This window comes from Pan paniscus, chromosome 8, assembly GCF_029289425.2.
Source record: "Pan paniscus chromosome 8, NHGRI_mPanPan1-v2.0_pri, whole genome shotgun sequence".
In the NCBI taxonomy this organism is placed as follows: Eukaryota; Metazoa; Chordata; class Mammalia; order Primates; family Hominidae; genus Pan; species Pan paniscus.
In genome coordinates this window covers 44,092,044-44,115,804 of record NC_073257.2, presented here as the reverse complement: position 1 = coordinate 44,115,804, position 23,761 = coordinate 44,092,044, and the positions used below count along the sequence as shown (strand labels likewise).

At 36.3% G+C, this 23,761-nt stretch overlaps 1 protein-coding gene across 11 annotated transcripts in view; it reads right to left on the bottom strand.

Annotated features, from left to right (window-relative positions):
* ZEB1 (zinc finger E-box binding homeobox 1) overlaps nt 1–23,761 on the bottom strand; it is a 209,934-nt gene that overhangs the window by 63,845 nt on the left and 122,328 nt on the right. For all 11 annotated transcript variants that reach the window (XM_034930243.2, XM_034930233.3, XM_057298838.1 and 8 more), the window contains one exon: nt 4,158–4,358. Coding sequence is in view for 4 of the 11 variants with exons in the window: in XM_034930237.3 (XP_034786128.1) it covers nt 4,158–4,358 (201 nt within the window). In the remaining 7 variants the exon portion in view is untranslated. The remainder of the gene's footprint in view (nt 1–4,157; nt 4,359–23,761) is intronic.

Genomic DNA, 23,761 nt, shown 5'->3' with positions numbered 1-23,761 from the left:
GCTTACAAAAACCATTTTATAGTCATAACAATCTATTTTAAACTGATAAGAACTTAATTTCCATCACATATAAAAACTACACTTTTACCTCTCCCCTCCCACATTCTGTGTTAATTTATACCACAATTTACATACTTGTATATTGTATATCTATTAAAAATTATTGTAGCTATATTTTAATACCTTGTTTTTTATTTTTATATTAGAGTTACAAGACATTTACACAACATCATTATAGTATCACAGCATTCTGAATTTATTTCTTTTTTAACTGTCCCCTCAGGTATTTATCCTTTGAGTTACAAACAATCCAATTATACTCTTTTATTTTAAAATGTAAAATTAAGTTATTATTGACTGCAGTCACCCTATTGTGCTATCAAATAGTAGGTCTTATTCATTCTTTCTCACTATATAGAATAGTATTTATAGTTTGGAACTTCTTTACTAGTGAGTTTTATTCTTTCATGTTTTCATGTTGCTAATTAGTGTTCTTTTGTTTCAACTTGAAAAACTGCCTTCAGTTTTTCTTACGAAGCAGGTTTAACAGTGACAAAATCCCTCAGCTTTTGTTTTTGGGAAAGTATTTCTTCTTCATTTCTGAAGTATAACTTTGCTGGGTATAGTATGCTTGGTCAGCAGTGTTTTTCTTTTGGCACTTTGAATATATCATCCCACTTTCTCCTTGCTTGACAGGTTTCTGCACAGAAATCTGCCTACAGTCTTATGGAGTCTGCAACTTTTCTTTTGCTGCTTTCAAAACTGTCGTTGACTTTTCATAATTTGATTGTAATGTGCCTTAGTGAAGACCTTTTTGTGTTCAATCTATTGGACTTCTTTGATCTTTACAGATCTGAATGTCCATTTGGGCTTTCTGAATCTGTAGTATGGTGTTTTTCACTGATTATAAATAAAAATCTCAGCCATTATTTCTTCAACTATGGCTGCTGCCCTAGTATCTTTTCTCCTGGCATAAGATGTATTGAATCTTCATGTATCTTAACCTGTTTTTCATATCTTTTTTTTTCTTTTTTTTCTGAGATAGAATCTTACTCTGTCGCCCAGACTGGAGTGCAGTGGCGTCATCTCAGCTCACTGCAAGCTCTGCCTCCCGGGTTCATGCCATTCTCCTGCCTCAGCCTCCCGAGTAGCTGGGACTACAGGCACCTGTTTTTCATATTTTTTCTATGTGTCTCTCTGAGTTCCATTTAGTGTAATTTTTCTCTATCTTCCAAATTATTAATATTTCTTTAACCCTATTTAATTTGTTGTTAATGTATCCTCTGAATTTCAAATTCCTACTATTCAATTTTTTATTTTTAGTTCTATTAGATTATTCTTAAAACACACTGGTTTTATTTTATCATATCATAGCAGATAACCATCTGATTTTTCTTTAAACAAGACAGTAGTCATTTTATAAATCTGTATGACATAACTCTAGTAATTAGCCTTTATGGGTCAGTTTCTGCTTCCTTTTGTTTCTGGTAATTCTCACTCATGTTTCTACCTTCTTGCTAAATTATTTGGGAGACTTCTATAGTACTAGGATGAAGGTATATTTCTCCAAAAGACTTGTGTTTACTTCTGCCTGGTGCCAATAGATATCTGTAGCAGTTCCACTTTAAACTCAAATATGGCTTGAGATTTTTCAGGCTACACAGCAATGTAAACTTGGACTTCAAATCAGTGCGAGACAGCTTGTGGTTACTACTTCTCAAAGACAATCCTCCATTCCCTGAATACCTAACCAGGAAAACTTTGCTTGTTCACTCTCAAGGATGGTAGAGATGGAAAATGGTTTGCTTTTAGTTCATCCTCACAGTCGAGATATAATCCATACTGCTATTAAACTATCTTTGGTGGTCTTGGGCTTTGTTTCCTCTCAGAAGCCTGAAAATCACCTTACATTTCACTGGCTAGGCAAATGTATTCAGGACCAAAGTGTCTTCTATGATCTGCTCTGTTTACTTCTATGGGTTCCTTTTTTCACTTAGATTTTGACAAGGTAGTGTCTTACTTAGCTCTTTAGAAGTGCTAAGAAGTTTTTTGTTTTTGTTTTTTTTATCTAGCACCATTAGTTGTTTTCAGTAAAAAGGGTTAGTTCAAATAATCGAACCCAACATATTCTCAGAAGCAGAACCTGTTCACTGATTTTTTCACCTTCCTTTCTCCCTTCATCTACCTTATTCTTATTGCCCCCTTTTTTCCCCAGACAGATCATTTCCTTCTTGATTACCTATTAAGACTCTGGATCAACTACGTAATTCAGGCCACAGATAAGAAATACATAAGAAACCCTTGCTCCAAAAATTTTTGAGCTTAGTATTAACATTAACAGGTTCATAGCTCTACAATTAACCAGCTGTCATAAGTGAGCAAGTCAACTTCTCTGAGTCTCACTTTCTAGAAACCTGGGACTGTATCTAAAAACAGCCCTTTCCAATTCTTATATATTCTATCTCCTTTCTGTCTTTCAATTATCTCCCTTCTATTCCCATCCCATGGGCAACTACTTTAACTCAAAAACCCTTAACACTGCCTGATTATTACAGCCTCCTCGTTGAAGACACTACCTCAGCCTCCCTCCCTCTAAAATTCTTTTTCCATATTACACCAGACTTATTTATAAATTACTTTAATGATGTTCTTCTCATAGCTTCCATGATAAGGTTCAAATTCCTTGACATAGTACACAAATCACTTCATATTTTTTCCCTTGTTTACTTCTCTGATCTCATTTTCTGTGAACACTTTGCTCAAGCCTCTGTGGCTTCATGTATGTTGCCTCTTTTGCCTGAAAACCTTATATTCACTGTACTTTGTCTAATTAACCTCCATCAGTCCTTAAGAACTAAAGACCACTCTGTTTCACTCAGAACTCTTCTACGATTTCTCCTTCCTTCTCTAATTCGGATGCTCCTCCTTGATGCTGCCATATAATGTATACCTAAATAAAACTATAATGTATTTGTGACTTATTTATCTCTCTTCTCCATTAAGCCATATAAACATCATTCATGCAGAGAGTCTTATCCACAGTTGCAACCAATTTCTACAGAGGTTGCTGAATGGACAAATAAACAACACTATAAAATGAGAGGGCTGATTACATTATTTCAAAAGTCCCTTGTTAACCATTAGATTTGTCATATTGTAGAAATCTTAACCTCTGCCAATCTGTGCCTATTATCTGAGCTTTTATCTACACTTCCATATTTCATTATCCAGATAATATCCTGACCTGCATGCCTGACCCACTTTTCCAGATTTTAGTTTTGATATCTTGTCTAGACGACCTCTTTGAACTTGAACTCTTGCTGGGAAGCTTCTCCTTTGACTGGTCTTGGATTCGATTTATTGCATGTACTTGTTTACCTTTTCTGATGCCCTTGTTCCTGATCCCCAACCTCTCTAATTAATACTATGCCACTTCCATATCCTATTTTTATATCATTGGTGCTTAACCTGGCAAGACAGGATAAATAATTTAATTAGTTTATTAGGAAAAGTAGAAAGAAGAAATTTTAGAGCTAGAATAAAAGACTAGGTCCAATTTCTCCATTTGACAGATGAGGAAGAATATTAAACTTTCAGTGTTTACTCACTGAAAGTGCAGCAAGTAGAGGGTCTCCTTACTTTCACCGCTCCTTCCACTCAGCCATACTTTGAGTAAAAGTAAAAATTTAAAGTGAAAAAACCACCTTACTTAAAGGATTCTGATGTATGTATAGAGAGGTTTACAAGCACTAAAAATACCTCCATGATTTATATGTGTTTGGGATTTTTGCGTATTGAATTATAATTTCACTATATCTATATGATATTTATTGGTTTCTAAGTAGAGTATTCATTCGGGGTTACAATAAAAAATTAAAGGTAGGTTCAATTATATCAACAATATTTGGAAAGCTTGATCCTGGTTAATAAATTCTACTAAATTTCAATACATTATATGCATTGTAAATATGGTCAAAATAACTTGCTTATTCTGCTTCATAATCTACTTTTTAGTAAGTAGGACACCTAATATTTATTGATAGCCAAATTTACTATTGATTTCAAACTTTTCATCCAATTTATCTTTTCAGCTAATATATATTTTAAAAAACGAATCATGAGAATACAATATTACAAAAAAAAAAAATCAGACTTACTGTCATCCTCCCAGCAGTTCTTAGCATTCCCTTCTCTTTCACTGCTCCTCCCTGGTAACACTGTCTGGTCTGTTGGCAGGTCATCCTCTGGTACACCTTCACAGTCAGCTGCATCTGTAACACTTTCTTCTTCCACAATATGCAGTTTGTCTTCATCATCTGAATCTGAATTTGTTTCTACCACAGTATTATAATTTGTAACTGTAATACAAACAAGAAACAAATAATCAAAACCAACTAGTAAAAAAATCAGTTTTTACATCTCAGAAAAATAAAAAGATGCTTAAAACAGATTGTAATTCAATGTTTTCTTTTAAATAATATGTTAACAACTAATTTATTTGACAATACACATATGTAACACTAGATATTACATGACCAAAATGACAAATAGTAGCTACCCTTATTGAACACTTACTATATAGACCTGCTTTATAAATACTAACCCATTAAATTCTTACAACAATCTTATAACAGCCTTATGAAATAAGAGTTCTACCACTTACTACTTATATCCTTGTTTTATATGTAAGAAAATCAAGGCAGAGAGAGAGAGTAACTTGTCTAAGATCACAGCTAGGAAGTGGCAGAGCCAGGATTTTAACAGCAACAGTCTGATTCCATATTTTGTGCTCTTAAACTCTATATTAAACCTCCCCTCCAATGATAATGAGCCTACAGCATACGATATTGCTTATGTACAATTAGGGCTTTGAATCCTTAAAGGATTGCAACTTAAGAAAAGAGGCCATATTTCCTAACAAAATAGCATTACATCATCAAGTTTACCACAAGTATTTTTAAGCTGTTAATGATCCATGCGTTACATTATTAATCCAACACTGACTTTAGAAAGAATCAATCAAATTAGTCAATTTCTATATAATTAAGTTTGTCATTCTGAATAACTGACATTTGGAAGTTTTCAAATGAGCACCTTTTTCTATAATTTTTAATGAATTTCAATAAAATATAACATCAGCATTTTATTATTCTGAGTGAGTTCTATAGTTCATAGAACCAGGAGTATAAGCTGAGAATAAAATTCTATAAAATAAATAATCTAGTATAATCAATGTTTTCCTTTACAGTCCTTGTAATAATCACTCTAACAGGATGAATATTTAGTACTTCATTGGGTATGGTCACTAGAATATCTCTTTTAAACTACTTTCAGGGTGATTCTTATTTGCTAAGAAAAGATTCGGAAGAAGGGAGAAAAAGAAGCTTCACTTTATTTAGATAACTAGGCAGTAATTACTATCAGTTATTCTTTCCATTGCTTCCTTAAATTTTCCAACAATTCTTGAAAAATAATCACCTAAATGCTTAAATAATATGTATACATATCCCTCTACACACACACACACACACACACACACACACACACACACTCCTGAGAACACGAAGGAAGAAATACAATTGAAAATATGGGTAGATATTTAAAGGTGAAAACAAATAACCAAAACTCCAAAACAGCTTTTATAGACTTTAGGAAGACTCTTGTCCAAAAGAGTACCAGAGGTCACCACTGTGCTCACATATTAGGAGTTCTTCAATATCTTGTGTCAGAAGAAAAACGTCAAGTTTTGTTATGCCATTAATATTTTAGTATGAATAGGCTTTTCCAGATCTTTTCCCAAGAGTAAATGGTTTTCTCTCTTATTTTATTATAAAAGTAATGCATGTAAAATCAGTCAATGCAAAACATGTAAAGTTAGTAAAGGCAGCCCTATTTTTCCTTCCTCAATCCACTCCATAAAGATAAAAATAATGGCAAATTTTATTAATTATTTCAATGCACTAAGTAGGCATGATGTCACTCATTTTATATACCTTTCCTTACTTAGTTGTAACACAAACCTCACCTTATCTTATATTTAATATAAATCCAGCATCACCTATATACAAATGTGTGTATATATAATTCAAAATACACATGATCACATCATACTGCTTTGCCACTTATATTATGCCACTTTATAACATGTCTTGGAAGCCTTTCTATGTCAGTACAGACAGTCCCTGACTAATTATGGCTTGATTTACAATGTTTTGACTTTATGATGGTGCAACACCATTCTGTTTTTCACCCTCGGTACAGTATTCAATAAATGACAAGAGATATTCAACATCATATTAAAACATAGGCTTCACGTTATGATTTGCCCAACTGTAAGCTATAAGTGTTGCAGGCATATTTAAGGCAGGCTAAGCTCAGCTATGATGTTTGATAGGTTAAGTATATTAAATGCATTTTCGATTTCACAGTATTTTCAACTTACGATGAATTTATCAGGACATAACACCATCATAATTCATAAGTCGAGGGGCATCTGTATACATAAAGCTTTCTTATTTCCCTCTGGATAGCTACACAGCATTCTATCGTACAGATATACTTCAACCTATGATCTATTGATAATTTTTTTGCCTGTGTTAAGCACTAACAACAATGCCATAATTTTTCTTGTAAATATGTATAATTTTGGCCATTCCTTATATGTACTTATCAGATTAGTAGGGGTGAAACTTTTGAGTAAAAGGGAAGACTTATGAAGTAGATACTGTTAAACTGCCTTCCAGAATGGTTTTATGTTTCCATAAATATTATCTGAGGAGGTCTATTCAGTATATCAATACAATAAAGAAAAAAGTCACTTTAATATAGTAATGAGAAAATACGTGTCAAGATGGAAAAACAGCCACACTATGAGCAGCCACACTACAAGCAGAGTGAAGTCCGTGTGTGGGGTAAGGGGAATGATTTTTAAAAGGCTGTTTCACAGCTGACTATAAGCTTAAGTTTCCTGACTGTAAGAGTTTCCTGATGGGCCTTTAACTCATAGGAAGAGGCAAATACACACACACACACACACACACTTGGAATGGAGATGCTTACTGGCAAATGATGCACAATGCTATTAACTTTCATTTTTACTTTCAGTACTTATTAGCAACCTACTTGATAAAGTCATTTTAAGTTGGCATTTATATATGACAAGCTAAAATTAGAACATGGTAAGTATTTGCTGAGGATTAATCAATTCTATACTCCACTAAGATCTGGCTATCATGTAAGGTCTGGCTCACTGCAAGGCTCTCAAATATGCTTGACCAGTGAAACTGCATGCCTAGATAGCTGACATTCCTGCTGTTTTGCGAAGGGAGGCTTCTGGACATCTTTGGTATCTTCAGTTGGCCATGGTTTTATGCTGGTGCCATTCTTACCTTTTAATGATGCAATATTGCAGCCTAGCATTATATTATCAATTTTGTTAGCTGTAGGTTCTCTGGTTGACCTTGGATTGCACATTTAACACATTTATATCTAGAGTATTTTGGGCTTGAAAACTTCCCCCAAATTAGGCTTTAAGACATATATGCATTCTGGTTCAAATGCTTGCTTGCATGGTTCATATTTTTTTACTGAGTTCTTTTTAACCAGAGATACTGGGTGTTCTATTCTGCCCAAGTCAACCATAGCTCAAAGCACTCTTAAAGACTGCCTATCACTTTCTGGGACTCTAGCAAAACTCCTTCCTGTCCCCTGTATAAGCTGCCATTGTAAGATAGATTATGTCATAAATCCAAAACACAGAGATTGTATATATTTTATAACTATCTTGTGAATTTTCCCAGAGCATGTTTGATATGTGTCATAAAATGGGAAAAATCCAAAAAATCAATGTATTTTATCTGCTGAGATGGAAAAAAAGACCAATAACTATTTTCCAAGATTTTTACTGTCTTTTGCTTCTGTCACTTAGCTGAGAGAAAAAAAACAGTGAAAACTGCTGATATTAATGACTGAAACTTAAATTAATAGTCAAGCTTACTTGTATTTCTGAATCTATCATTTTGTTTGTGGATCTACACAGCTTATTTAAAAAATGGCCCACCACCAAAAGCATACAGAGTAATGCAGGCCCTTGATAAATTCTAGTAGCCAATGAGCGCTTCAGTTATCTAAATGTTCTGTCCAATGATCTCTATACCCCTGAACTGTTTAACCTGTGGCTGAAAATATAGTATAGTTTATCTGAAAATAACAATCATAGGTGATCATCACATCTTGATTCTGATTTTAATTAAAATATGAAGAAAGCAAGGGTAAAAAATATAGTAAACAGTTTAAAAAATCTTTAAACATGACTTTAGATAATATGAATTTAAACTTCAATAGAAGATGGTAACATTTTCAATGCATGCTTATTGTCATCAGAATGTAGTTAAAGACATGTTGACTTCTTGATGGTGGTAGTTGTTGGTATTATTTGCTAATATTTAATGCCAGACACAGCAGTAACCACTGCATACAGTGGTTGTGAAGATATAATGATTTTTAAATGTATTGTGCTTAGATCAGTGTCTGGTACACAGTAAGGACTAGAGAAGTGTTTTCTGCTATTACTATTAGCTTGGTAAATCTTTACAGCAGCTCCTAAGAAGTAGGTATTATTATATATCCCTCTGACAGACAAAGAAAAATAGAGTACCTAAGTAGCCTGTCTGAGGTTATGTAGCTACTAAGTAGAAGAGTGAAAGCCAGGTTGGCTAGATTCCACAGCCTACATACTTCATTATGTGCAAAGGCTCCTGACTGAAAATCGTTACACTGATGAAAAATATTCTTAAACTTTTGTGTGTATACTTATTTTGGGGTACTGAAATTCCATACTTAACAATTTACCACTGCAGATATTTTCAAATGACTAAACAATTTTAACCATTAGAATCTCATAATATGTGAACAGTGTGTTACAGCATAATATCATCCTTATAGTCAAATCTTTTTATTATTATACTTTAAGTTCTGGGGTACATCGCAGAACGTGCAGGTTACATAGGTATACACATGCCATGGTGATGTGCTGCTCCATCAACCCATCACCTACATTAGGTATTTCTTCTAATGCTATTCTCCCCTAGACTCCCACCCCGCCAACAGGCCCTGGTGTGTGATGCTGCCCTTCTTATGTCCATGTGTTCTTATTGTTCAACTCCCACCTATGAGTGAGAACATGCGGTGTTTGGTTTTCTGTTCTTGTGATAGTTTGCTGAGAATGATGGTTTCTGGCTTCATCCATGTCCCTGCAAAGGAGAGGAACTCATCCTGTTTTAGGGCTGCATAGTATTTCATGGTGCACATGTGCCACATTTTCTTTATCCAGTCTATTATTGATGGACATTTGGGTTGGTTCCAAGTCTTTGCTATTGTAAATAGTGCTGCAATAAACATACGTGTGCACGTGTCTTTATAGCAGCATGATTTATAATCCTTTGGGTATATACCCAGTAATGGGATGGCTGGGTCAAACGGTATTTCTAGTTCTAGATCCTTGAGGAATTGCCACATTGTCTTCCACAATGGTTGAACTAATTTACATGCCCACAACAGTGTAAAAGTGTTCCTATTTCTCCACATCCTCTCCAGCACCTGTTGTTTCCTGACTTTTTAATGACCACCATTCTAACTGGTGTGAGATGGTATCTCATTGTGGTTTTGATTTGCATTTCTCTAATGACCAGTGATGATGAGCATTTTTTCATATGTCTGTTGGCTGCATAAATGTCTTCTTTTGAGAAGTGTCTGTTCATATCCTTTGCCCACTTTTTGATGGGGTTGTTTTTTTCTTGTAAATTTGTTTAAGTTCTTTGTAGATTCTGGATATTAGCCCTTTGTCAGATGGATAGATTGCAAAAATTTTCTCCCATTCTGTAGGTTGCCTATTCACTCTGATGATAGTTTCTTTTGCTGTGCAGAAGCTCTTTAGTTTAATTAGACCCCATTTGTCAATTTTGGCTTTTGTTGCCATTGCTTTTGGTGTTTTAGATATGAAGTCTTTGCCCACGCCTATGACCTGAATGGATTACTCAGGTTTTCTTCTAGGGTTTTCATGGTTTTAGGTCTTACGTTTCAGTCTTTGATCCGTCTTGAGTTGATTTTTGTATAAAGTGTAAGGAAGGGGTCCAGTTTCAGTTTTCTGCATATGGCTAGCCAGTTTTCCCAACACCATTTATTAAACAGGGAATCTTTTCCCCATTTCTTGTTTGTGTCAGGTTTGTCAAAGATCAGATGGTTGTAGATGTGTGGTGTTATTTCTGAGGCCTCTGTTCTGTTCCATTGGTCTATATATCTATTTTGATACCAGTACCATGCTGTTTTGGTTACTGTAGCCGGGTAGTATAGTTTGAAGTCAGGTAGTGTGATGCCTCCAGCTTTGTTCTTCTTGCCCAGGATTGTCTTGGCTATGTGGGCTCTTTTTTGGTTCCACATGAGTTTAAAGTAGATTTTTCCAATTCTGTGAAGAAAGTCAGTGGTAGCTTGATGGGGACAGTATTGAATCTATAAATTACTTTCGGCAGTATGGCCATTTTCACTATATTGTGATTCTTGTTATCCATGAGCATGGAATGTTTTTCCATTTGTTGTGTCCTCTCTTATTTCCTTGAGAAGTGGTTTGTAGTTCTCCTTGAAGAGGTCCTTCACATCCCTTGTAAGCTGTATTCCTAGGTACTTTATTCTTTTAATAGTAATTGTGAATGGGAGTTCACTCATGATTTGGTTCTCTGTTATTGGTGTATAGGAATGCTTGTAATTTTTGCACATTGATTTTGTATCCTGAGACTTTGCTGAAGTTGTTTATCAGCTTAAGGAGATTTGGGGCTGAGACAAAGGGGTTTTCTAAATATACAATCATGTCATCTGCAAACAGAGACAATTTGACTTCCTCTCTTCCTATTTGAATACCCTTTATTTCTTTCTCTTGCCTGATTACCCTGGCCAGAACTTCCAATACTATGTTGAATAGGAGTGGTGAGAGAGGGCATCCTTGTCTTGTGCTAGTTTTCAAAGGGAATGCTTGCAGTTTTCACCCATTCAGTAAGATATTGGCTGTGGGTTTGTCATAAATAGCTTTTATTATTTTGAGATACATTCCATCAATACCTAGAGCTCGTGGAGAGTTTCTAGCATGAAGGGGTGCTGAATTTTATCAAAGGCTTTTTCTGCATCTATTGAGATAATAATGTGGTTTTTGTGATTTGTTCTGTTTATACAATGGATTACGTTTGTTGATTTGTGTATGTTGAGCCAGCCTTGCATCCCAGGTATGAAGCTGATTTGATCGTGGTGGATAAGCTTTTTGATGTCCTGCTAGATTTAGTTTGCCAGTATTTTATTGAGGATTTTCACATCGATGTTCATCAGGGATACTGGCCTGAAATTTTCCTTTTTTGTTGTGTCTCTGCCAGGTTTTGGTATCAGGATGATGCTGGCCTCATAAAATGAGTTCGGGAGGATTCCTTCTTTTTCTGTTATTTGGAATAGTTTCAGAAGGAATGGTACCAGCTCCTCTTTGTACCTCTGGTAGAATTCGGCTGTGAATCCGTCTGGTCCTGGACATTTTTTTTTATTGGGAGGCTATTAATTACTGCCTCAATTTCAGAACTTGTTATTGGTCTATTCAGGGATTCGACTTCTTCTGGGTTTAGACTTGGGAGGGTGTATGTGTCCAGGAATTTATCCATTTCTTCTAGATTTTCTAGTTTATTTGCGAGGTCAATAAATCTTTACAAGAACTTTCACATATTATTTTTAGCACGATTGCATGCAGCACTGTATCAACTATAGTAATTAAAGTCTCATGTAAATATCTGTTTCTTAAGTAATGTACAATCATAAAAAAGCATTAGATAACTTATATGAGTATGGTTCCAAAACCAATACATTCTCAATTTTTTATTCATTGGTATGAAAGCAAGATCACCTAAATGCTTCATAAAGAATCTCACTATCATCATTTATTGTGACTTGGAATAGCAGGATAGGGCCATGTAGAGGAAGAAACTTAGGGAAGTGGGGAAGAAGGATGGAAAAGATTAACTTTGAGGGCTTCAATTCTTGTCCGACGATAACTGTGGCATGTATTGATTAAAGCCACAGGCGAAGGCCACATTTTTACCTATTTTGGGTTGTGTAAAGGCTTTTCTTTCCAGAGGACACCCTTATTATGTTATGCCTTTAATATGTGCTTAACTATATCCCACTCATTGCCATCAAGCCCCTAAGCATGCACTCATTTGCATGTTAGAAAAGAAAGAGAAAATCTTTCTTAGAAGAGAAGACTAATCCTTAAAAACTAACAGACTACTTTTAACAAACTGGTTCCACATATATCAGATAAGCATATTGTCATAATTTAAGAAATAACTAGAAAAATACATACACTTTGAGTTGTGTTCTACAGAGCCAACAGACTGTACTCATATTAAGTATTAGAATATTTTACACATTAGCACAATTCTGAGAACACCACAAATTTAGGCATGAATGCTGAGTGATGCAAAGATCGGTGGAAACACTGACCAAGTGTTTCCATCCATTATTCTTTAACATCAATTGGGACTACAATAACATCTCTCTCTCTCTCTCTCACACACACACACACACACACACACACACACACACACACACACATTTTATCCTAAATACAGACACTGGCATACTGCCTTCTACATAGTAGGTATAGAATTATTTGCTGAACTGAATATGGGACCACACTTTTTTCTTTTCTCAGTGAAGAAACAAGTCAATATACTTAAGTGTTAGCAACAATTCAGGAAAATGAAAACAGAACTGCAGTCATAACCAGACCAGGCAAATAGGCACACAAAATGGAAAGGAGAGGTCATGTGGTAATTCATAGGATCAGAGAAAACTTCTGCATATAATATTACTCCAGGAAAGAGGAGCTTAAGTTGTCTATAAATACTAAGCATGTACTGTAAATTTTTGTTAATCTGACTTTTGACCGAACTGATAATGTTAGCTTACTGTCTATATATATTTTACTGTATAATGAAGGATATAATGTAATATACAAATGTAATGTTATATAATAATGTACAATGTGTATATTATCTAATTTTAATTTAAATAATCTAAAAATAGGTATCATAATGGTTTTAGAGTATCCCAAGTACCATGAACATGTTAGATTTTAGTAATTCTAATGATTCAGTAAATTTTGGGTGAAATTTTTAAATCCTTCTCTAGGTAAAATCTTCATAAACTCTTTTTATATTTTCAAAATATATTTTAAAACATAACTCCAATAAAAGTCAATCATTCTAAATTTTACCCCTGCAAAAGGGTTGGTGGTTTTTAATATCTTCAGATACATGCTATTAATAGAATGAAAACTGATAGGCAAACGCAGGGAAAGGGTTGTCATTGCTCACAGAATGCTAGTTCTTATTTTCTCCTGTCTCTCATTACATGAAAGTTACTAAGGATTCGTAGGATTTCTTTGTTACTCTCTCAGTTCTTGTTCTGGCCTTTATCTCTTCCTCCACAGATCCTGTATCTATCTGCCCCCAACAAGAGCCATCCTCCCAAATTACCTTCCCCTTTTCCCCTTTTATCTAAACTCCCATCCACTCAATGAGCTAATTTCAGCCAGTGTTCGTACAACTCACAGATAGATGAAACAGTGAAAAAGCAAAGTCCTCAAGAGATTAAATTAAATTCAGTCCCAAAAAAGATGATTCCTTTTTGTGTTGAGGAAAGTATTTGGAGTAAAATAATTCACACTAAATTACCTATAACTAATATTTCCTTCATAAGTAAAGTCTGCATTTATAAAAGGATGCTTTTTAATTCATAGAAACTGTTACTTATGGAAGATAGGTAGTATGACAAAATCTAAGTGTGAAGACAAAATCAAAAATACAAATGCGGAGAGTACTTAGTCAAAAAATAGAGAAGCCATGTAATTGATATATCAGTCCAAAAGCCCAAACTTTAAAGAATCAAGAAAAAAGATAAATTACCAGCCTACTTAATCCTAGAGAAAAAAATTAAGCAGCACGAATGTTCAATATTAAAATGCAAATGGAGTTAACTACAACTATAAAGAAATTTAGGAAACTTACTTTTTAAATATTTTGTCCAAACCTAAGCAAATAAATTTGAAAACCTAGATGAAAACCCTTTCTAGGAAAATGTAAATAATTATCACTATATTATAGAACTTGGAAAATTATTTAAGAGACATAGACAGACACATCATAGAATAAATTTAGGAAGATAGTAGTTAACCACCCAAAACTGCCAGGTGTTTTCACAGGTAAATTTCTTCAGATCTTTAAAGGACTGATAATTTTGTAACTTTTTAAAGAGAGAGGAAAATGAAAAGTCTGAATTCTAGGAAGTCAACATAATAATTAAAATCTGAGGAAGGATATACATGCATGTGCACACACACACACAGGCACACGCGCGCACGCACGCGCACACACACACACACACATTCAGTCCTAAATAAAATATGCAATGGTCCTAAATAAAATATTAAATTAAAAGAATGAAGCAAACATTACTTAACATTAGAAAATATATGAGCTTTTACTATATTAACATAAAGGACAAATGACATCTATAGATACAGAAAGGCATTTGAAAAAAATTCACCATTCCCTTGCTGCTACTTTTGCATGAAAAGAAAACTGAAGTTAGTATCATAATAAATGATTATGAATGACAGGCATTTGTAAGATAAAGATGCTTAGTTTCATCATTAGTTAACAATGTTTTAAAAGAATAAACCAATTTTTAAAAAGAATAAAAGAGAAAGTATAAATATTAGAAAGGAGAAGCAAAATTATTTGCAGAATAACATTCATAGAAAATTCAGGAAAAATCAATAAAAAAACTATTAGCAGTAAGGACATTTGGTAAATGGTTAATTACAAATTTAAAAGAAAAAAATCAATATCTTTCCAACAGAAAAAAATCGACAGCTTTCCAATAATCAACAATAACCAGCTAAAAACACAAAAGAGGAAAAAATTCTATTACTAGCAACACAAATGAAACACATGAAGGAAAAAGCTTAAAATAAAACATGGAGGACCTACATGAAGAAAACTAGCATTCTATGTAAAAGTCATCAAATATTTGAATAAATGAAAAGCTATATCTTAGTTTTGAATAGAATGATTTTGTGTCATAAATATGTCAATTCTACCTAAAGTTTTCTATAAATTCAATGCAATTTTGATCCAAATGCTACACATGGTATCTTGGATTCTAAATCTAAATGACTTAGATCAATACGTCTACAGTTTATATAGAGAAGTAGGAGCATGGTCTCTGGAACCTAACTGCCTGGCTCAAATCACAGCTTCACTGCTTACTAGCCTTGTCACCTTGAGCATGTTATATATTCTTCTAATGTCTCAGTTTCCTCATTGCCAAGATTGAAATATTAATAGTATACCCCTGACATGGTTATCACAATGATGAAAATAGGTATATATGCAAAACACTTGGTAATACTGCACATATATTCTTGATACATACTGTTGGTATTATTATCTGAGAAAATAAACACATTAAAATATTCAGGAAAATTCAGAAAAATAATAGTAATGGTGGTGGTAGGAGAACACAAACTAGATATACCAGAGAGTAAACTTTATCTTGAAGCTACAGAAATGGAAATAGATTTGTACTATTACAGGGATGGGCAATCAATGGACTTGAATATAATACAAAATAGACCCTAAACAAATAGGAGTCTTGCAAATTAGTGGGGGGAAAATGCATTATTTAATAAAAATCATTTGGAAAAAAATCAGATCCCCACCCCATGACTTTCACCAAAATGAAACCCACACGAATCAAAGACTTTAACTTAGAAAAAAAACTGAAACCATAAAAGTATTAGAAGAAAATATAGGCAGAGAGGAGCCAAGATGGCCGAATAGGAACAGCTCCGGTCTACAGCTCCCAGCGTGAGTGACGCAGAAGACGGGTGATTTCTGCATTTCCATCTGAGGTACCGGGTTCATCTCACTAGGGAGTGCCAGACAGTGGGCGCAGGCCAGTGGGTGCGCACACCGTGCGCGAGCCGAAGCAGGGCGAGGCATTGCCTCACCTGGGAAGCGCAAGGGGTCAGGGAGTTCCCTTTCCGAGTCAAAGAAAGGGGTGACAGACACACCTGGAAAATCGGGTCACTCCCACCCGAATATTGCGCTTTTCAGACGGGCTTAAAAAACGGCGCACCACGAGACTATATCCCACACCTGGCTCGGAGGGTCCTACGCCCACGGAATCTGGCTGATTGCTAGCACAGCAGTCTGAGATCAAACAGCAAGGCGGCAGCCAGGCTGGGGGAGGGGCGCCCGCCATTGCCCAGGCTTGCTTAGGTAAACAAAGCAGCCAGGAAGCTCGAACTGGGTGGAGACCACCACAGCTCAAGGAGGCCTGCCTGCCTCTGTAGGCTCCACCTCTGGGGGCAGGGCACAGACAAACACAAAGACAGCAGTAACCTCTGCAGACTTAAATGTCCCTGTCTGACAGCTTTGAAGAGAGCAGTGGTTCTCCCAGCACGCAGCTGGAGATCTGAGAACCGGCAGACTGCCTCCTCAAGTGGGTCCCTGACCCCTGAACCCCGAGCAGCCTAACTGGGAGGCACCCCCCAGCAGGGGCAAACTGACACCTCACACCGCAGGGTATTCCAACAGACCTGCAGCTGAGGGTCCTGTCTGTTAGAAGGAAAACTAACAAACAGAAAGGACATCCACACCGAAAACCCATCTGTACATCACCATCATCAAAGACCAAAAGTAGATAAAACCACAAAGATGGGGAAAAAACAGAACAGAAAAACTGGAAACTCTAAAACGCAGAGTGCCTCTCCTCCTCCAAAGGAACGCAGTTCCTCACCAGCAACGGAACAAAGCTGGATGGAGAATGACTTTGACGAGCTGAGAGAAGAAGGCTTCAGACGATCAAATTACTCTGAGCTACGGGAGGACATTCAAACCAAAGGCAAAGAAGTTGAAAACTTTGAAAAAAATTTAGAAGAATGTATAACTAGAATAACCAATACAGAGAAGTGCTTAAAGGAGCTGATGGAGCTGAAAACCAAGGCTCGAGAACTACGTGAAGAATGCAGAAGCCTCAGGAGCCGATGCGATCAACTGGAAGAAAGGGTATCAGCGATGGAAGATGAAATGAATGAAATGAAGCGAGAAGGAAAGTTTAGAGAAAAAAGAATAAAAAGAAATGAGCAAAGCCTCCAAGAAATATGGGACTATGTGAAAAGACCAAATCTACGTCTGATTGGTGTACCTGAAAGTGATGGGGAGAATGGAACCAAGTTGGAAAACACTCTGCAGGATATTATCCAGGAGAACTTCCCCAATCTAGCAAGGCAGGCCAACGTTCAGATTCAGGAAATACAGAGAACGCCAAAAAGATACTCCTCAAGAAGAGCAACTCCAAGACACATAATTGTCAGATTCACCAAAGTTGAAATGAAGGAAAAAATGTTAAGGGCAGCCAGAGAGAAAGGTCGGGTTACCCTCAAAGGGAAGCCCATCAGACTAACAGCAGATCTCTCGGCAGAAACCCTACAAGCCAGAAGAGAGTGGGGGCCAATATTCAACATTCTTAAAGAAAAGAATTTTCAACCCAGAATTTCATATCCAGCCAAACTAAGCTTCATAAGTGAAGGAGAAATAAAATACTTTACAGACAAGCAAATGCTGAGAGATTTTGTCACCAGCAGGCCTGCCCTAAAAGAGCTCCTGAAGGAAGCGCTAAACATGGAAAGGAACAACCGGTACAAGCCGCCGCAAAATCATGCCAAAATGTAAAGACCATCGAGACTAGGAAGAAACTGCATGAACTAACGAGCAAAATTACCTGCTAACATCATAATGACAGGATCAAATTCACACATAACAATATTAACTTTAAATGAAAATGGACTAAATTCTCCAATTAAAAGACACAGACTGGCAAACTGGATAAAGAGTCAAGACCCATCAGTGTGCTGTATTCAGGAAACCCATCTCACGTGCAGAGACACACATAGGCTCAAAATAAAAGGATGGAGGAAGATCTACCAAGCAAATGGAAAACAAAAAAAGGCAGGGGTTGCAATCCTAGTCTCTGATAAAACAGACTTTAAACCAATAAAGATCAAAAGAGACAAAGAAGGCCATTACATAATGGTAAAGGGATCAATTCAACAAGAAGAACTAACTATCCTAAATATATATGCACTCAATACAGGAGCACCCAGATTCATAAAGTAAGTCCTGAGTGACCTACAAAGAGACTTAGACTCCCACACATTAATAATGGGAGACTTTAACACCCCACTGTCAACATTAGACAGATCAACGAGACAGAAAGTCAACAAGGATACCCAGGAATTGAACTCAGCTCTGAACCAAGCAGACCTAATAGACATCTACAGAACTCTCCACCCCAAATCAACAGAATATACATTTTTTTCAGCACCACACCACACCTATTCCAAAATTGACCACATACGTGGAAGTAAAGCTCTCCTCAGCAAATGTAAAAGAACAGAAATTGTAACAAACTATCTCTCAGACCACAGTGCAATCAAACTAGAACTCAGGATTAAGAATCTCACTCAAAGCCACTCAACTACATGGAAACTGAACAACCTGCTCCTGAATGACTACTGGGTACGTAACGAAATGAAGGCAGAAATAAAGATGTTCTTTGAAACCAACGAGAACAAAGACACAACATACCAGAATCTCTAGGACACATTCAAAGCAGTGTGTAGAGGGAAATTTATAGCACTAAATGCCCACAAGAGAAAGCAGGAAAGATCCAAAATTGACACCCTAACATCACAATTAAAAGAACTAGAAAAGCAAGAGCAAACACATTCAAATGCTAGCAGAAGGCAAGAAATAACTAAAATCAGAGCAGAACTGAAGGAAATAGAGACACAAAAAACCCTTCAAAAAATCAATGAATCCAGAAGCTGGTTTTTTTAAAGGATCAACAAAATTGATAGACTGCTAGCAAGACTAATAAAGAAAAAAAGAGAGAAAAATCAAATAGACACAATAAAAAATGATAAAGGGGATATCACCACCGATCCCACAGAAATACAAACTACCATCAGAGAATACTACAAACACCTCTACGCAAATAAACTAGAAAATCTAGAAGAAATGGACACATTCCTCGACACATACACTCTCCCAAGACTAAAGCAGGAAGAAGTTGAATCTCTGAATAGACCAATAACAGGAGCTGAAATTGTGGCAATAATCAATAGTTTACCAACCAAAAAGAGTCCAGGACCAGATGGATTCACAGCCGAATTCTACCAGAGGTATAAGGAGGAACTGGTACCATTCCTTCTGAAACTATTCCAATCAATAGAAAAAGAGGGAATCCTCCCTAACTCATTTTATGAGGCCAGCATCATTCTGATACCAAAGCCGGGCAGAGACACAACCAAAAAAGAGAATTTTAGACCAATATCCTTGATGAACATTGATGCAAAAATCCTCAATAAAATACTGGCAAACCGAATCCAGCAGCACATCAAAAAGCTTATCCACCATGATCAAGTGGGCTTCATCCCTGGGATGCAAGGCTGGTTCAATATACGCAAATCAATAAATGTAATCCAGCATATAAACAGAGCCAAAGACAAAAACCACATGATTATCTCAATAGATGCAGAAAAAGCCTTTGACAAAATTCAACAACCCTTCATGCTAAAAACTCTCAATAAATTAGGTATTGATGGGACGTATTTCAAAATAATAAGAGCTATCTATGACAAACCCACAGCCAATATCATACTGAATGGGCAAAAACTGGAAGCATTCCCTTTGAAAACTGGCACAAGACAGGGATGCCCTCTCTCACCGCTCCTATTCAACATAGTGTTGGAAGTTCTGGCCAGGGCAATTAGGCAGGAGAAGGAAATAAAGGGTATTCAATTATGAAAAGAGGAAGTCAAATTGTCCCTGTTTGCAGACGACATGATTGTATATCTAGAAAACCCCATTGTCTCAGCCCAAAATCTCCTTAAGCTGATAAGCAACTTCAGCAAAGTCTCAGGATACAAAATCAATGTACAAAAATCACAAGCATTCTTATACGCCAACAACAGACAACAGAGAGCCAATTCATGAGTGAACTCCCATTCACAATTGCTTCAAAGAGAATAAAATACCTAGGAATCCAACTTACAAGGGATGGGAAGGACCTCTTCAAGGAGAACTACAAACCACTGCTCAAGGAAATAAAAGAGGATACAAACAAATGGAAGAACATTCCATGCTCATGGCTAGGAAGAATCAATATCGTGAAAATGGCCATACTGCCCAAGGTAATTTACAGATTCAATGCCATCCCCATCAAGCTACCAATGACTTTCTTCACAGAATTGGAAAAAACTACTTTAAAGTTCATATGGAACCAAAAAACAGCCTGCATCGCCAAGTCAATCCTAAGCCAAAAGAACAAAGCTGGAGGTATCACACTACCTGACTTCAAACTATACTACAAGGCTTCAGTAACCAAAACAGCATGGTACTGGTACCAAAACAGAGATATAGATCAATGGAACTGAACAGAGCCCTCAGAAATAACGCCGCATACCTACAACTATCTGATCTTTGACAAACCTGAGAAAAACAAGCAATGGGGAAAGGATTCTCTATTTAATAAATGGTGCTGGGAAAACTGGCTAGCCATATGTAGAAAGCTGAAACTGGATCCCTTCCTTACACCTTATACAAAAATCAATTCAAGATGGATTAAAGATTTAAACGTTAGACCTAAAACCATAAAAACCCTAGAAGAAAACCTAGGCATTACCATTCAGGACATAGGCATGGGCAAGGACTTCATGTCCAAAACACCAAAAGCAATGGCAACAAAAGCCAAAATTGACAAATGGGATCTAATTAAACTAAAGAGCTTCTGCACAGCAAAAGAAACTACCATCAGAGTGAACAGGCAACCTACAAAATGGGAGAAAATTTTTGCAACCTACTCATCTGACAAAGGGCTAATATCCAGAATCTACAATGAACTCAAACAAATTTACAAGAAAAAAACAAACAACCCCATCAAAAAGTGGGCGAAGGACATGAACAGACCCTTCTCAAAAGAAGACATTTATGCAGCCAAAAAACACATGAAAAAATGCTCATCATCACTAGCCATCAGAGAAATGCAAATCAAAACCACTATGAGATACCATCTCACACCAGTTAGAATGGCAATCATTAAAAAGTCAGGAAACAACAGGTGCTGGAGAGGATGTGGAGAAATAGGAACACTTTTACACTGTTGGTGGGACTGTAAACTAGTTCAACCATTGTGGAAGTCAGTGTGGCCATTCCTCAGGGATCTAGAACTAGAAATACCATTTGACCCAGCCATCCCATTACTGGGTATATACCCAAAGGACTATAAATCATGCTGCTATAAAGACACATGCACACGTATGTTTATTGCGGCACTATTCACAACAGCAAAGACTTGGAACCAACCCAAATGTCCAACAATGATAGACTGGATTAAGAAAATGTGGCACATATACACCATGGAATACTATGCAGCCATAAAAAATGATGAGTTCACGTCCTTTGTAGGGACATGGATGAAATTGGAAATCATCATTCTCAGTAAACTATCGCAAGAACCAAAAACCAAACACCGCATATTCTCACTCATAGGTGGGAATTGAACAATGAGAGCACATGGACACAGGAAGGGGAATATCACACTCTGGGGACTGTGGTGGGGTGGGGGGAGGGGGGAGGGATAGCATTGGGAGATATACCTAATGCTAGATGACGAGTTAGTGGGTGCAGCGCACCAGCATGGCACATGTATACGTATGTAACTAACCTGCACAATGTGCACATGTACCCTAAAACTTCAAGTATAATAAAAAAAATTAAAAAAAAGAAGAAAATATAGGCAAATACTTTTACAAACCTGGAATAAGAAGGCCGTTATAAGCATGAAATGAAACCCATAACTATACACAGAAAAAAATCAAGTCAAAAGACAAATGACAAATTGTGAAAAATATGTGCAACACATATGACTAAAGGCTGACATCTTTATTATACAGAGAATTCTTAAACACTCGTAAGATGAACCACACAGTAAGAATATGCACAAGCAATTCGCACACACAAAAATGAATGCCCAATAAACATGTAAAAAGATGCTCAACCTCAGTAACAGAAGAAATACCCATTTTAATCTTATATTTTTATAATCACTTCTCACATACACTCTCAACTTTCTTGCTCTCTCTGGCTTCAAAATCTCTGTTCTGGGTAACCTCTTACATTGATTAAACTCCAGCACTCCTAATTCTATATCTCAGTCCCTCTATACTTCAAAGCTTTTTGGAAAAGTTGCCTACATGTGTGTCTAATTTGTTTCTTCCTATTTTATCTTAAATTACTCCAATTACAACACTCCACCAACACTGTTCTTGTCATGACTGTGAGCACTGCTAAATGCAATGACAATTATCAGTCCTCATTTGACTTGATCTTTTAGCAGCATTTGACATAATTCATTACTCTCTCCTTTTCAAAACAATCTCTTCTCTTGACTCTTTTTCCTCTTAACTCACCAACTGCTTCTTTTTCGTTTCTTTCCTCCACTTCCTCAATCTGTCTCATGGCTCTAAATGCCATTTGTTGACTTCCAGTTTTATATCCCAGGTGACTTCTCCTATGAATCCCAGACTTACATAGCAAATTGTCTACTTGATAGCTCCACTTGGATTTCTTTTTTTTAATTATACTTTTAAGTTCTAGGGTACATGTGCACAACGTGCAACTTTGTTACATATGTATACATGTGCCATGTTGGTATGCTGCACCCATTAACTCATCATTTACATTAGGTATATCTCCTAAAGCTATCCCTCCCCCCTACCCCCATGCCATGACAGACCCCGGTGTGTGATGTTCCCCACCCTGTGTCCAAGTGTTCTCATTGTTCAATTCCCACCTATGAGTGAGAACGTACAGTGTTTGGTTTTTTGTCCTTGCGATAGTTTGCTGAGAATGATGGTTTCCAGCTTCATGCGTGTCCCTACAAAGGACATGAACTCATCATTTCTTATGGCTGCATAGTATTCCATGGTGTATATGTGCCACCTTTTCTTAATCCAGTCTATCACTGATGGACATTTGGGTTGGTTCCAAGTCTTTGCTATTGTGAATAGTGCTGCAATAAACATACATGTGCATGTGTCTTTATAGTAGCATGATTTATAATCCTTTGGGTATATACCCAGTAATGGGATGGCTGGGTCAAATGGTATTTCTAGTTCTAGATCCTTGAGGAATCGCCACACTGTCTTCCACAATGGTTGAACTAGTTTACAGTCCCACCAACAGTGTAAAAGTGTTCCTATTTCTCCACATCCTCTCTAGTACCTGTTGTTTCCTGACTTTTTAATGATTGCCATTCTAACTGGTGTGAGATGGTATCTCATTGTGGTTTTGATTTGCATTTCTCTGATGGCCAGTGATAATGAGCATTTTTTCATGTGTCTTTTGGCTGCATAAATAAATGTCTTCTTTTGAGAAATGTCTGTTCATATCCTTCACCTACTTTTTGATGGGGTTTTTTTCTTGTAAATTTGTTTGGGTTCTTTGTAGATTCTGGATATTAGCCCTTTGTCAGATGAGTAGGTTGCAAAAATTTTTTCCCATTCTGTAGGTTGCCTGTTCACTCTGATGGTAGTTTCTTTTGC